We start from the raw sequence: 16,830 nt of genomic DNA, 5'->3' as shown, positions 1-16,830 counted from the left end.
GTAATTGGCTGATTCTGATACATTCCACATGTCAGACATGCTTGTTCTCCTTGATTGCTTCCTTCTGCAGTTTCCCCTTCTCATCTTCTCCCTGTTTAAGCCCTGATGTGTGCCATGCATTCCCATTGCTCAAATGTCAACAGTTCTGCTATCCCCTGTGGGGTTTTTTTTTTTTTTTGTGTTTTAGGCCCGGTGCATGCTGCACACACCCGTTTAGCTAAAGTAAACAGTTTTAAGCAGAACTGGCCCTTCCTTAACGCGAACATGCACTGCATTTTATGGAATAAGGAAATACAGCCTCGGACACACCCCCTGCCTTAGCTGTGCTTAGCTAAGGGCAAACACAGGCCACTGAGCTCCAATGTGCTTACAGCAATCATGACACACCGCCTTTTCATGTTAGCTGCTCCTCCTGTCTACACCATGGTGTTGGATCACCTACACAGTTAGGTGCAGTCTGACACTTAGAAAACAATTGTGATTTAGTATAAACCCCTCATTTGCATACACAACTGCCTTACTCCTGAGTTACTACACTTACACTGAGCCTTTCCCCTTAGCAACCACTATTCCCTGGTATTGTTTTCATTCTCCATGCCATTGACTGTTATGGCAAAATGCGGATTTTGCTCAAACTTGATTTTTTCCCTTTTTTTTTTGTATTTTCGGCACAATCCTATTTGCGTGCCGCTGCCCTATGCTTAAATGTCCGAGATCAGCCAAAAATAACCTTTTATTTTCAAGAAAATTAACTATTTTTCATGCCAATGGCCATATATTTGGCCATTGGCATGCCTAATACATGGAATACATGCTTTATTTGTGGCTGTCATGCCTCCATTTTCTACTTTGCAGAAATGTACTCAGCTAGTAGCCGAGTACATTTCTGAGCCCTACACTGTTCCTGCATGGAGACCTGCCTACTTCCTGAATCACTAATTCAGCTCATTTGGATGGTTTCCACCAGCAAATGAGCTGATTAGCATACTGCAGGGCTTTCTGTGCAGGAACAGTGTAGGCAGGCTCGTGCATGTTAAAACAGCACATTCCTGGATTGATTGGGGGCCATATTCCATGCAAGTTTCAGCTTTGTGAATCCTGGGGTTAGTGCAATCTTTCTAAGTGACTAGAAAGCACAAAAAATGTGATAATAATTTTATTCAGTACATATCATGTACACTTAGTGTACGCTTTATTGAATCTGGTCCATGCAATATATCTGTCTAAACATGTGAGACTTAGCTTAGGACACGGCAGTATGCCTTCAGGCCTATGCAAGTTTATACGTATATGCGCAGCTCATAGGCAGATTAACCAGAAGCCACGCAGGTCTATGAACCACTATGTTTTGCTGTGGTGTATCAGTGGCATAAGACACAGCTTACTGCCTATTCTCAGACCTGACAACTCAAGGTTGCAAGCTCATGCTGGAGAACTGCACTGGTATCTGTGTTGCACTAATTCATGAGTAGCCATGATGCAGAAATCCCACTCCAGTCATGATTCCTAGGCCATCATCTTCTTCATCATGAAAGTACACCATTTTCAGAAGAAGGTACATGAAGGAGATCAGGATAATACCTTTTCTGTCAAGAAAGTACTCAGTATGTCTATGGACAACTGAGGTATGGCGTATCCTTTCTCCTTCATTCTTGGGTTCAGGAAAGTAAACAGGGAGATGGATAGTTTGGCTTAAAGTAACTTGAATACCACTTTAGGCATAAAATAAGGATTAGCTTATTTAACATTTGTTGACCAGGAAAGTTCGACTAGAACAGAGCCTATTTTCTGTACAGTTCCGGGGAGAAACTCTTTGGAAAGTGGGAGGAAACCGGAGTACCCGAAGGAAACCCACACGAATGCAAGGAAGACATCCAGACTCCACACAGAAGGCATCCCAGCTGAGAATCTAACCAAAGAACCTCTTGCTGTGAGACAACAATGTTAACTCCTGCAACATTTGGGTCTATATTACCACATCGAAAACCCAAGTCAGCAGAAGCTTGTTCGACAACCAATAAACAGCAAACTGTCATTTCCGTGAATAGCCACTATATTGAATTTTTTCCTAGGAGAAAAAAATCACTTTGCCATCATCATGAATTTGCCCCTTTTCCCACTGTAGTGCAATCTCAGAGTTGGTATATTTAGTTGGGGGGGTGTGGGACACAGCTCCTCACTTTGATAGGTTTGGAATACTGTTTGTTTCTACTTGGCCAAGCGATTTTTTTCTCTAGGAAAAAAATGCACTGAAGTGGCCATTCACAGAAATGACAGTTCACTGTTTATTGGTCGGCGAACAGTTGTTCGCTGACTTGGGTTTTAGATGTGGTAATACTGACCTGTACTACTGTGCCACCCAAGGTCTCAAAGAAATCCTGTTCCAGTGGGAAATGAGATAGGGCTGACTCACTATAAAAGCTTGAAACTCAGATAACCTTCTTGCAGAGATCAACACAGTCAATAAAACTGTTTTCCATGTTAAGAACCTCATGTCAGTCAGGTTAGCTGGTTAAGTGTTAGCCTTCCTAACACAAAATTAGGATCCTGAGGAGGGACCACCAGTTTTCTTTGGGGTCTGTTAGGCAAAAACCTCCTTCCAAAACATTTCGACATGAGAATGCATTGAAAGAGGAGGATCAGTGGGCAGATATGCCGAAATGACTGATAAACAAACCTTGATGAAGGAGCAAGACAAGCCAGAGGATAGTAACACTAATAATGCAGACCTAGAGCAACACTAACCTTAAAACGGTCCTGGATCTTGTCTTGGCATCACCTAGGAAATCTGTTTCATTTAGTAATATATGATTTTCTAGAAGCAGATTTTCTTGCCTCCTTTAAAGTCTGTTGCACATCAAGTGCTTAATAAGTATTAAGACTATCACAAAAGCAGTTAGTTGTAGTTGCTTGTGGTCAAGATGCACCAAAAACACCCTCACCCTGTGTGAGTAGGTCCAGTCTGTGAGGAAGCTTGTGGTAGTTGCTCTTGGCCATTTCCAATAGAGGGAGAACCACTGTTGCCTGAGCCAGATGGGAGTCACCACTATAATCTTTGGACAGTCCTTCTGAATCTTGAGAATGATCCTAGCTATTAGTGGAAAGTGTGAAAAAGCATACAGAAACATTCCTGCCCAAGGAAAAGAAAAGAAAAAAAAACATTTGTTTTCCAGTCCTTATTGCTTGAAGTCCTGTAGTAAAATTTTGCATCTGACTGTTGTGATTGGAGGCAAAAAGATGTATAAGAGGTGTTCCTCACAGTTGGACCAGTTGCTGGAAGCTCTCTGATTCAATTTCCATTTGTGAGGGTTTTCCTTGGTCTTGTTCAACTTGTCTGCCACATAGGATTGCTCATATGGTATGTAGGATGCTTGTGGAATGAGACTGTGCTGAAATGCTATATCCTGGCCTACAATGGCTAGTCAGTGCAGAGGGTAATATCTGGCCCCAGCTTATGTTCCGCATCAATGTAATGTCTGTGAACACTTATGACTGACTGTCCTGGGGACCACAGATGAGTGAAAGAGTTGAGAGTGTTCATAAGTGCTAACATCACTTTTACATTTATGTGTTTTGGTCTGTCTTTTTGGTTCCAAAGACCCCTTAGTTTTATCTACTAGATACTGCTCCCCAAGCAAAATCTGAGGCACATTTTGTTACAGACTGTGCTGGAGCTGGAAGGGAAAATAGGAGACTTGAGTCTGATAAGACTGGTCTCATCACCAAAACATTTTCCTTCTCACAACCCTAAAAACTGGAATCTGGAATGCTAGGGTATGCTGATGTTGGGAACCATACAGATTTTAGATACCACTAAATTTTTCTCAGGTGGTGTCTTGCCATGAAAATCATACATGTCTTGAGACCTAGAATCCTAAAAAACTACAGGGCTGAGACAGTAGTCTGAGTGAAAAAAGTCTGGAAAAGATCTAGATATGAGTATAATTTTTCCTGTGGAAGAAAAGCTCTTTGAACTGAAGTATCTAGGAGACATTTCAGGAAAACAATCCTGTTAGAAGGAATTAAACGAGATTTTGTATGTTTTCCTGGAACCCCAGTCTGATATCTCTCACCCAAGCGAGAGATTCCTGACACTTTGAAAAAGACTACGCAAAGATATGCAAATTCATCTAAATAAGGAAAAATGTCAACACCTTGCAGTCTGCAGTAAGCAAGCACTGGAGCTAGACACCTTGCAAAAAAACTTGGAGCACTGGTTAGACCAAAGGGTAATGCAGAGAACTAACAGTATGATACATACACAGAAACCTTAAGAAACATTTGAAGTCAGAATCTATAGGAACATGATAATAATTATCTTTTAAAGCTGCTGTCACCAGAAAACTCAAATAAAGACTGAGAGGCAACAAGTTGTGAAGGAATAACATTTTGAAATTGGGCACTAATCACAAACTGGTTTAGAAAGGAAAGATCCAGAACAGGTCTCCATGAATATTCTTTCTTTGGCACCAGAAACATTCTTGAATTAAGCTGTCCTCCTAGATGAAGAGGCGGGACCAGTTCTATCACCCTCTGAGTCAGCAGGTGCTGAATGACAGGATGTTAATCTGGTGAATGAGAGGGAATCCCTTGGAAAGAAGGGAGAGAATCTCACTGCCATCTGTAATCTTGATGAATTACTGTCAGAACCCATTTTTCTGAAACTATTTGTTGCCAAAGATAGAAAGGGAGGTTTAGACTTGCTGGAAGGATTAAATGTTTGCCAGAATGGGAAAGAGGAAGGGAGTCTTGTAGACAGTCATTTAGACTTGTTAGACTGTCCTTTATTCCAGGGGTTTCCTCGTTTCTTTTTGGAATTTCCATGCAATTGTCTTTTAAATGTCTGATTACCAGCAGCTTGCTGTGTTTTCTTTTTTTGTTTTGCTTTTTGAAAAATATCGTACAGGTAGCATTAAGCCCCTTAAAAAATATAGAGATGAAAGGCTAAATAATCTGTGAAATTTCATGAATCAGTTTAATTCTCATCACACTTTTTAAGGGCCTCTGTAGCAGGTGGTCCAAAAACTCACTCTCTGTCTAAGGAAGAATTCAAACTTTCAGCTTTAACATCCTCAGGAACGTTTCAAGCACAAAATCAAGCAAACCTCCTCATAGCAGTTTCAGTGGCAGCAGCCCTGTGAGTGGCATCAACTGAATTGCAAGCACATTTGAAACAGTGGATAACCACTTGAGACAAAGAAGCAATCAAGTTACACAAATATGATTTTTTTCTTAGAAAAGGAAACAGATGCCATAATGTTCCTCATGTTCCCAAAAGAGGCAAGCATAAGCTTTAACATATGATCTTGACAGTTCATAATTCTAAGAATTACGTGTTGCAGAAGAATACATTTTTCCCACATCGATCAAAAGCTTTCCCATCCTTTTCAGAAGATGAGGGATTGGTATTAACTAGACAGGTCCATAGGTTCATAGGTAAGTACTAGGCTAGCTGCCCTTGTAGGCGATTTTAAGCCTAGACAGTTTCCCTTTTGGTGGTTGAATTAACCTATCCTGTCTAGTAGTAGATTGGTCTTACCCATCACATGTTCAGTAATTATTTATTGCCTATAGTGAGAATAACTGGGATCATACTATAGATAATTTGAGGGGACCAATGCATGGGATAAAGCATTTAGGAGCTTTCTCTGTCCATCAGTAGTACAAAGGGCAGTCCTGGGGTAAATCTTCTATTACCTATCCATAGATCTAAGTTATGCTTGAATATGGAAAGGGATAAGTTTTGTTTTATGTGGATGGTGAGTCTGTTCCAGAGCAGTGATATCCTCAAAGAGATAAACCTATCCCTCCCATATTCCTCCTTAGCCTGATCCATCTTTTGACTCTCCCAGTTATTCCTACATTCCTTCTTTCTTTTGATAACATCCTGGATTTCTAAATAAAGGCATCTGGACCTCTAATAAATAAATACATTCTGAATTCCACCACCAGCTTTCCTTAAGCACCTTATTTCCATTCCTGACTCAGACGCATATATTTTCTATTGTCCTCACACATGTGGTTTTGAGACACTGTCACCTATTTCTTCTTCTGGAAGTGCTAGCACCCTGAGTGTTTCCTTGAACTCTTGTGTTTTTGCTCCAGTCAACTTCCAGGTATTTTGTCTAGTCTCTGTTGACCTTAGAGCCTACCCTGACCACTGCTTGCAACTGTTAGTGGGCATGCTGTGGGCCAGCTGTTTCACCTGGGATGACTTTGCAATCTCTAATTCAACCCCAATGCCCTTTCCTTAATAGGAGGAAATTGGCCTAAGTTGCATATTGGTTACTCTTGTGTGTGATCTTCTGTCTCCCTTGTTAAACCATGTGCTGGCCACCATAAAAACATTTACCAGACAGAATTCTAGAATGGTCTTTCCTTCTTTATTCATGTTGTTCCATCTATATGGACCCAGACAGTCCTCATATTCTGTTCTGTCTGCCCTGGGATGAGCATTCAGATCACCCATTTTCAACACTAACTCACATTTTTCTTGCTTTATCTTGTAGGTTGTGTAACTGCTACCTGAATGTAATATTTTCCTTTCTATCACAACCCTGCTGTAGGGAATAGGCTGAGATTATGAATACTATGCTATCTTTACACTGGAGGTAGAGACAGCTCAGTGTTGATACCCACTGGATAACACATCTTTGGGGATGCTGACTAAGGCATATTAATGGGGTGGAAAATAGTGAAAAAACTCTCCCCCCATCCATGTGACACTGCACCAGTGTCCTCAGTCTCTTCACTGGCCCTGGACATGGATTTATAATATCCTGCAGCTAAGGCTGGTCCAATAAACCTAGTGAATGAGGGCAGGAACTGATGGTCACTGATAGTTGTGGGAAGCCAAAAAGAAGCAAAAAAAGAAAAAGAAACCTCTTTGCCTTTGCACAGATACTGGAGGGTTTGTGGGAGTCTGCCGCTACTGCTGTTTTCATATGTTTTGTGGACTTCCAGAGAACATGTGACTATATATCTTGACATGATTTGAAGGGCATGCTGTAGAAGTATGGGTTCCCATGACTACTGCTGCTGCATGCCATGTCATCTTTGTATATGGGGGTGTAAATATTATGTGTTAAGTTGAAGAACATTCAAGATGGTCATGGACTCCACCAAAGGTGTTTGCTTTGTCTTCCGTACTATTTGTAGTATTTATGGGCAGAAAATGATGGCACACCAAAGGTTTAGATAGATTCAATTTAGAGATATGTGGATTGCAGCTTTGTACTTTTACAGATGGTTTTGCCTTGTTAGTTTAGAGTGAGAGTCCTCTGTAGCATGCATTGGAACAGTTTAACGCTACATGTGAAGCAGATGGAATGAATATCAGTATCTTTAAATCAGAGGCCATGACTTTCTCCCAGAATAGATGTTCCTTGCAGGTAATAGGAAACACATACATCAGATACAGGAATTTCAGTATCTTAAGGTTTTGCTCATGAGTGAAAGGATAGAGGTTTGGAAGACTGAACAGCAGATGGATGCAGTAGTATCAATACTATCGCCATTATTCCAAATTGTGGGTGTGAAAGGAGAACTGAGTCAAAGGTCAAAGTGTTTCATTTAACAGTCTCTTTCAATGTGTCTCAGGATTCTGGCATTGGAAAAGCCAGAGTTGCTGGACTTAGCCTGCAGGCATCAAGTCAGAAGACAGTTCCAAACTTGAGACAGAATAAAATATTGCTCATAGCAAAAACTGGAGCTAGCAGGGCAGTCTAAACAGTTGGATACATTGCCCAAGCAGGCTATGTGAAGACATGGACAATGAAGCATTATTTATTTTATCCAGAAAATCAATCAATCCAATCAATCAATCAATAAATAAATAAAATGTCTAATTCTCTGATATGCAATGATTTGTGTACTTAATACCAAAAAAGGAGAAAATGCTAAGAAACTTGTATTTAAATGTGCTTAATATCAGAAAAGGAGAAAATACCAAGAAAAGTATTTTTAAAGTCAATTAACATTAGAAAAGAAGAAATGCCATGAAATGGACCAGAAATGGCTGGTAAGAAAGAATATTTCAGCTCAGAATAAAGTCAGAAATTCAGTAAGCAATTACGTGAAGCCTGCTTTTGTTAACTACAATGTTCAAAACTCTTATCAGACAGTTACTGCTTTATGATTTATGGCCATTTTATACATACATACATTAAAAGAGAGATCTTCCTCAGATGTCAAATCACATAGAAAGTTCAAAATAAAGGAAGTATATGATGTGACAAACCTCCCAGGTGCAGCAGAATTATTTTGTGAAGTAGGTATGTTACGTGCAGACTCCACAAGGGTGTGACCCAGCTTAAAAACTGTCCTAAATAAAAGTAATAAAAAGAAACAGATGAATGCAATTTCTGTATATAACCATCTTATAATTGTTATGCATTAAAACAATATAAAGCCTATATTTAAGAAATTAGAACCTATAGCAATAATAAAATAAGTACTGTATTCCAAGCACATGTGTATTTTATTTCCAAGTTTAATTAGAATACTTAAAATATACTTCTTTCACATTTTACAGTTTCCACATTTTTTTATTTATAGGGTAATAATTTCTTACTTGCCATACAACTATTCAAGCTCATTAATAATGAGTCCTTCTCCTGTCTTGCATCAAAAGTGTTCAGGAAAGGACCACCTCATAACCTTAGTTCATAGCCTCCACCTCTCAGCAAACCAGACTTCAATGTACAGATCATACCTTCTCTGTCTATTGACCGAAACCATGGGAATCTCTTCTATCTTGTCATAAAGATCACTCCTCATACCCTGTATTCTGATCATAACTAAAGGCTCACCTTAAGTCATAAGTTCAGTGCAAGTGTTCTCTCACTAGTCATATAACTTCACATCCTCTTTTTCATTCTTTTTCTACAGAGCACAGTCCTAAATCTCACATTTAGTATAACTGCTCTCACTGCTGATATATTAATTATAACACTTTGTCCTGGCCTAATTACTGTTGTTGTTATTCATTGTATTGACTGTATATTTGTTGTGCATCTATGGAATGATGTGTGTGTGTGTGTGTGTGTGTGTGTGTGTGTGTGTGTGTGTGTGTGTGTGTGTGTGTGTGTGTGTGTGTGTGTGTGTGCGCGTTATATATGTATATATTGTCCTTTGTACTTCTGTCTGCATCAGTGCTCCACTCTGGTCAACAAATTCAAAATAAAATTAAATGAAATAAAATGTCTTTTTTTCAAACATTTAATTAATAAATACGTATAAACATAACTTCACATACTTTTACATACTTAGTGCCTCAGTTTATTGCAGCTACTTGCGAAAATGTGCTATATTTTACTGAAACACTGACTGATATAGCATTATCTCATTAATGTAATTTACTGGGGAAATTAATTTGACTTTATCTGTACACAGTTTTTGGATTCATGAATGGTTTCGTAATTTCCTGATTTTGGCATCTTCAGTACTAGTACAATTCTATCTTTTTGTCTGCATTTATTGCTACATGCTTGAACTTTCAGCAAGATACCCAATGCAAGTGCAAATTAGTTGTTAATGTTATTATTGATAATGTTACACTGTTGCCAAATGTTAAACCTGATAATGAGACATTGTTATAAACTGCTATTGGAAGCCACACAACTATACAGCAAGAGTTTTGCTAGACATTAGCAAGTTCTGTTAGAGCTGCTCTCATTTCTGTTGCTTTTGTACTTATCACTTGCAGCTGAATGCCTGTTTGTTCCTTCAAGTTCAAACAGACTCATGTGTATGTCCCCAGTCTCTAGATATAGTTTTTCTGAGTAGGTACACCTTGGCAGTGGTACACATACAGACTGGGGATGTACTACCAGAGCTCCTATGGCAGGGGGTGTAGGGTGTTGTCCCACTGCAAAAATTGTGTTATATTTTGTCTGTAGTTTTTTTGCTTTGTTCACAGGCATTTTTGTTAAGGGGCAGTTGGCGCTGACTGCATGAGACTTAAGCAGAGAGAATGTGATCAGGCCGCTTAGGGATCAGTTCGATAGTGTCAGGTATCTTCCAAGCCTGCTGAGCAATCAACTTAATAAGATTGTCAGTGGGTGGAGAAATCCAAGAGGTAGAGAACTGGGCACGAAAAGCCTCTAGGTATAATGATTCCTTTCAAGAAGCTTGAATGGTAGCCCAGCCACCCCTCTGTTTAAGGATTTCTAGGATGTCCTCAAAGGAAACATCTTCAGGGGTTGACTTAAGCAAACCTTTCCCTTCATCAAAATCAGTATCTTCTGTGAAGGACTCATCAGGGGAGTCCACCTGCTTCCTCTTGCATTTTTTATTTGAATGTACTTCTTCGATGGGATGGTCTGGAGAGGTTTCTGAAGATGACATAACCTGAAGGGCAGAGACTGGCGGAATCTCTGGTCGAGGGGATGGACTAGCTGTATGGTCTGACAGGGTAGGCATAGACTGTTTGTCTGCAATGGGTAAGGCCTTGTCCATAGCCTGGAAGGCAGGCCCCTCTGGAGAGGAACAGGAACCCGGAACCAAAATAGACTCCTTTGGAACCGTGGTCCCATCCTGCACCAAGGAGGCCACCCCCAACATAGAAGCCAGGGCTGAGCTTACATATGCCAATGCACAGAGGGGCATGTAAGGCTTCAAAAGAATCAAAGTTGAACCTTGCCCCATGGAATCGACAATGAAACCCCAACCCAGGGAGGTCTCCAGTTCTAAGGAACCAGTAGAACTTAGGGTAACTATTGGTATTGGAGAAAGTGCTCTGGCCGGCACTGAAACAGTTGACGCCAGGAAGGTTGGCACCAGGGACTCCGATCGCTCAGCTGGCATTGAAGGAGGAATATGAATCATGGTAGAAGAAGGCAAGGTTCCAGAGCTAACAAGGCTAGGAACCATGGATGGAGGTAATCCTCTCGCCGTCAGGAGCTGGTCCACCAGTCATATGATAAGTGACTCTGATAGATTCTTGGTGGACTGAATAGAGGAGGCTGATAGAGACCTGGGTGGCTGTTTCTCCAAAAAAGAACTGGGGGGATGGTCTGCAAGTGGATCTATGGAGGGGGGTAGGTTGTACGTGGTAAAACTATTACCCGAGGGTTGTTTGGCACTGAGAGGTCTGTTGGCACTGAAGAAAGAGTTGTCTGCACCAATACTGGTACCGAAGAGGTCAGTGCCGACAGCAATGAGGGATGAAAATCTTGGCCCATTGGTGTCAAAGAAGCTGTCGGTATTGTGGGAGACTTGGCCAATTTCTAAGGTGGTTCTGAGGGAGTCATTGGAACCGAATGACTCCTCTTTTTTGGTTTGTAAGAAGAAGTTGAAGATAAGGAGGAGATGGCTTCTGTTCTCGGATCAGATATTCCCTCTTCAAATTCAGACTTAAGAAGGTCTTTCAAAATTAACTTATTCTTGTGCTCGATCAAGGTTCTGGAACTGAAACCATGACAGATTGCACAGTCATCCTGCAGATGGACCACACCAAGACAATACACACAAAGCGTGTATCCATCTGAGTTTGGCATCTTTCAATCGCACTTTTGGTACCTCTTAAAGCCAGAGGTGCCTTTAGAGGATTTGTCAGCCGTATCTAAAAACTAAGGTCACCTTATACCCGAATACATGCACACATACACATGGGCTAAAAGTAAGAAGGAGAGATTTCTTTCTTTTCTTTTTTTTTTTTAAGGAAAAAGTAGGAAGCTACCAGCGATGGTATAAAAATGTTACCCGAAGGTACAAGGGGAAAAATTACCAAAAATGGCACTTGAGACTACCTAACAGTAAGGAAGAGAGGAAAACATACTCATACCTAAAGGATATCCAGAGGAAAACATACTCATGCACACGCTAAAGGATATCCAGAGGGGTGAGGTAGTAAAGATAGAACCAAAGAATAATGATAGAGATTGATAGTAAGAAAAAAAACTAACTTAAAGTTTGAAGAATATTAAAACTCGAGAGCATGGATAGAACACATCTGGCACTACGAAATGACAAACAAGATCTGAGTTAATTTGGTGAGGGGCATTGTGAATAGAGTTGAGCTTGAGAGTTTTTGGAAGGCACAAGCTGAAATAATGGTTGAGTCCATTCCAAGGCTCGGAACTGAGCTCACAGTCAAGGATTAGTGAAGATCGACAACACAGATGGAATGCTATGGTAAGACATAACTTCTTTTTATAGCATCATTTAATAATTAGCAATCACTAAGAATTAAGGGAAATTGTTACAAAGGTGTAAACAACATAATATTTCAGATGTCTGTATGTAGGAAGTAAAAACAAGTCTGCCCCATTAATGAAGCCTAATACAAAGAACAAGTCTAAGTTCTAATAGAACTTTATACAGGCGTGTGCACTCACACACACACACACACACACACACACACACACACACACACACACACACACACACACACACACACACACACACAATCCATTCCTGTCTGCTGACATTCTTGCAGAAGTACCTAAATCCAAAAGCAGACAAATAGGAATGTAATGATGTGAAAGCCTTCAAGTTCCATTAAGGTAATCACAGCCAGTGGCCACAGCAGGGGCAAGCTTCCCAATAATATTTGGCAATGATGCACTATTCAGAGCATCAGCAGTAATCTGATTTGTCTGCATGTAATGTCTTGCCAAGAGTCCAGTTGTGTATTAATATAAACTACTGTATGATCTTGAATACCATCTGCTTAAGTCTCATGCAGTCACTGCCAACTGCCCATTAACAAAAATGCTTGTGAACAAAGCAAAAAACTAAAGACAAACTATAACACAATTTTTGCAGTGGGACAACACCCTGCACCCCCTGCCATGGAAGCTCTGCCTGTACATCCCCAGTCTGTATGTGTACCACCTCCAAGGTGTACCGACTCAAAGAAAATATATCTAGATACTGGGGATATACCCATGAATCTGACTGAAACACACATGTTGTGGGTGGTGGTAGCAGTGGTATTGCTGACACTGGTTTAGGCTGACAGGCTTTTCTGGAGGAATGGGTGTAATTCTTGATGATATAAATGGAGAGAAACAAAATTAAAAACAATTAATTAATAAATAAATGTATATAATAAAAAGAATTGCAAGAAAGAGGGTGGTGAAGAAAGAAGTACAGATGATAAAAAATGTATTTCACATATATGTTACATTACAGGTATTATACTCAAAAAATCAACAAACGCCCAACCAGAGTCACAGTGATGCCACATTATTTAACCTACTGGGAAATTAAACCTACAACCTTCATGTCACGTGACAGAGAAGTTATAGCTTTAGCATGTTGAACTACTTAGTCAATCAGTATGAAAAATCCAAAAGTGACCTCTGGCAGACACTACTTAGACAATCAGACTAAGAGCTGCAAGTCAAACACAAAGTACTGGTGTGTATGAGACAAGTGCACACATAAAAAGAGAAAATGCAGCTCAGATGTATATTTTCCTTCCAGTGTTACAGGTGATATATTCAAAAAAGCAAACACCTACACCAAATGATGGGATAATATACAACTGAGAGTGGGAATCAAACCCACGGTCATCATCACATGCAGTCTGAAAGGGAAAGCAATAATATGTCATCCTACTCGGACAATTAAATGGAGGTCTGCAGTCAAACACACAGTAATGTAATCAGAAACAGGTATATTGAGAAAGAGGGTCTGCAAGAGAAATTGATAGATGCAATGACAACATGCAGATCACACTGTGATGACTGTGCCCTGGCCCAGCAATCAAGGAGCCTCAAACCTCACCACTAACACCAGGGAGGGTGTCTCTTATAAGAGAAAAGGATAACAAATACCCACAGTAAAGTACAATTTCCCTTAAGTGCGCACAGAGATCACAGTCAGTCTGGGGCCGGTTGATCCCTTGCTCTCTAGGTCCCCAATAAGACTCCCCACTGGCACAGCTATAGGGTCCAGATCTCAGCCTCGCTGGCAAGCTAACCTTCAGTACCCTCTCTGTCCCACCAGTGCTTCATGTCCCTGCCCAGGTAGCTGACACACCACACACACTTTGAGATAAGTATTTATACAACTTCACAGGCACTCCTGGGAAAGGCTGACACAGATTCTCCAGCTGTGCCCCTTTACCCAGACTATACGGTAGTCATTTCTGCCACCATTAGCTAATACTTATCAGCTACCCAAAGACCCGTTAAATGGTGTCCAGTTATTACTGTGCAATATTATTATCCAAGAACTTCATCAGACACCTTGAATTCAGTTAAAATTACTTAAATACTGTGCGTAATACATCAGCTGATAAATTAATTAAAAATTAAAGGAATATTGTGCTTATACCAGTACTTATATACTGATGTTACAATTATTTAGTTCTGAATAAAATATATTTGGGGTACCGAAAATACACAAGGATTTGAGTAATCCACCCCTTAGACCGATAGTAGATGGCAGGAATAGTGCAACCTATGCATGTGCTAAGGTAGTGGATAAGATTCTTCAGAAATATGTAAATCGAGAAACTTGTATAAGTAAAGACTCTTGGTCCTTCTTGGAAAGAATCAATAATATAAGGTTTGATGAAGATAACAACTTGCTCACAATTGATGTAAAAGATCTCTACACCTCAATACCACAAGATGTAGGTACTGAGTGGGTGATTTTGAATATTAAAGAACAAGGAGCATCTTCATCAGAATTAGTGCTAGTTGAAGAGTTATTAAGCATAGTATTGGCCCATAACTATTTTACCTTCAAAAACAACTTTTTCCACCAAAAAAGTGGAGTGTCAATGGGGTCACCCTGTGGATCAAGTTTTGCCAATCTGGTTATGAATTATTGGGAGAAATACTATATATTCAACAAGGAACACATTAACTGTCAAATTATACTACACCCGGTACCTGGATGATATATTTATATTAATTAAGGGAAATCAAAGCCAGGCAGAGAGTTTAGTAAAATATTTGAATGACACCACTGACTTCCTTGATTTTACATATAATTTCGAGGAGAAACAAATCTCATTCTTAGATGTACTTTTGACTAAAAATAATACTGAAAAGAAGTATGAGACTCGAATTTATAGGAAACCGTCCTACTCTAACACTTTCTTACATTTTACTAGCGCCCACCCTATGTTTCAAAAAAAGTCAGTTGTTAAGGGACAACTAGTTTGGGCAGCAAGAATGATTTCAAGAGAGGATGATTTCCAAGAGGAATGTAATAATTTAAGGAAGATGTTTCTGAGAAGAGCTTACCCAAACACCATGTTAGACAACCTGATAGATGAAGTTCAAATAAAGAGAAACAGGGGAATTTATACACCAATAGTGAGAAGTAATATAGAAGCACAGATCCAAGTCCTAACAGTAAATACCCCTGAGGACTCTACGAGTGTAAGACTGGATTCCCACACAGAAGTAATGACCACTGAGAGAAGTCCAACTTTTGAACACAGTTTTATATTGACCTTTAACTCCGACTTCTACTTTTTGAAAGGTATTGTTTCCAAAAATTGGAATATTCTAAAAGAGAGTAAAGAAATAATGGAAAAAATAGGGGAAGAACTAAAATTTACATTTAGGAGAGACAGGAATTTCAAAGAACTCTTGGAAGGTATAAATAGTAATAATAACAACTTCAATAACAATAAAAAGGGTATGTATACATGTGGAACCTGTCCATATTGTAAATACATTTTTGTGAACAACACACTACCCATTAAAAACCTGGACTTGAAAAGTAAAGGCAGATTTAACTGTAATTCCAAAATGGTGGTATACCTGGCTACATGCCAGGTTTGTCCATGTTTCTATGTAGGTAAAACTATCCGTAGAATAAGGGATAGAATTTATGAACACACTTATAGTATAAATAAAGGTAAACAAGACAATGCACTAGCAAAGCACACCTTAGAACATCCTACACATGCATTTAAATTTTGGATTTTGGACCAATTGGTGTATAATATAAGAGGGGGACCTGTTAAAATAGAACTTGAAAAGCAAGAACTACTATGGCAGATCCGATTAAATGCATACACCTGGCCGGGCCTTAATGATATGTGTTCAATTATGGCTATATTAAAACTTAAAAGCCTCTATAGGTAATTAACTAACCAGTAGTACAATACAAGAACAGATAATATAGCGTTAATGTAATCATGATGGCCACAATCTGTTTATTAATTTATTTATTAATTTAATTTATTTATTAATATCTTTATAATAAAACCAAATAAATGAATGAATAATTAAATGAATAAATATATAAACACTTTACACAGTATGTGTAAGAGTATAATTATTATATTATTACTATATACACATCTTTATTACATACATATTCATTCATATACACATCCATATAAATAAGTATCCGTATACATATGAACAAAGAATATAAATAAACTAAATATATATATATGTAAAAAATACAAAGTTCACAAACATGAAAATAGAAATAAAACTAAAAGAATTGAATTGTACTAAGGGTTGCTGCAGTAGCTGCTGTATGTTAGAAATGTTTTTATGATTTCTTATGTTTTTCTATGCTTTATTTTAAAAGTCCTGTGTTTCAACATTACAATGGTTCATATGTTTTAATGTTTTAATATTTATTAACATTTATAATAATTTAATAAGAAGATTTGAACTTTTTGTATGACTTATTGTGAGACAGAGCATTATTATAATAGTATTTTATTCAGAACTAAATAATTGTAACATCAGTATATAAGTACTGGTATAAGCACAATATTCCTTTAATTTTTAATTAATTTATCAGCTGATGTATTACGCACAGTATTTAAGTAATTTTAACTGAATTCATGGTGTCTGATGAACTTCTTGTATGACTTGAACAAAAAGTGCTTGGAGAAGC

General features: G+C 38.9%; 1 protein-coding gene across 1 annotated transcript in view; it reads right to left on the bottom strand.

The window, feature by feature from the left end:
• The window catches only part of CCDC13 (coiled-coil domain containing 13), a 977,767-nt gene that overhangs the window by 304,065 nt on the left and 656,872 nt on the right, over positions 1–16,830 (bottom strand). Inside the window, exon 12 of the mRNA XM_044066042.1 lies at positions 8,240–8,323. Within this exon, the coding sequence (XP_043921977.1) occupies positions 8,240–8,323 (84 nt within the window). The remainder of the gene's footprint in view (positions 1–8,239; positions 8,324–16,830) is intronic.

The sequence above is a fragment of the Protopterus annectens genome, chromosome 3.part0, assembly GCF_019279795.1.
Source record: "Protopterus annectens isolate FY-2018-M chromosome 3.part0, PAN1.0, whole genome shotgun sequence".
Taxonomy (NCBI): domain Eukaryota; kingdom Metazoa; phylum Chordata; order Ceratodontiformes; family Protopteridae; genus Protopterus; species Protopterus annectens.
Note: the sequence above shows the minus strand (reverse complement) of the source record. Positions and strands in the feature narration are given on the sequence as shown.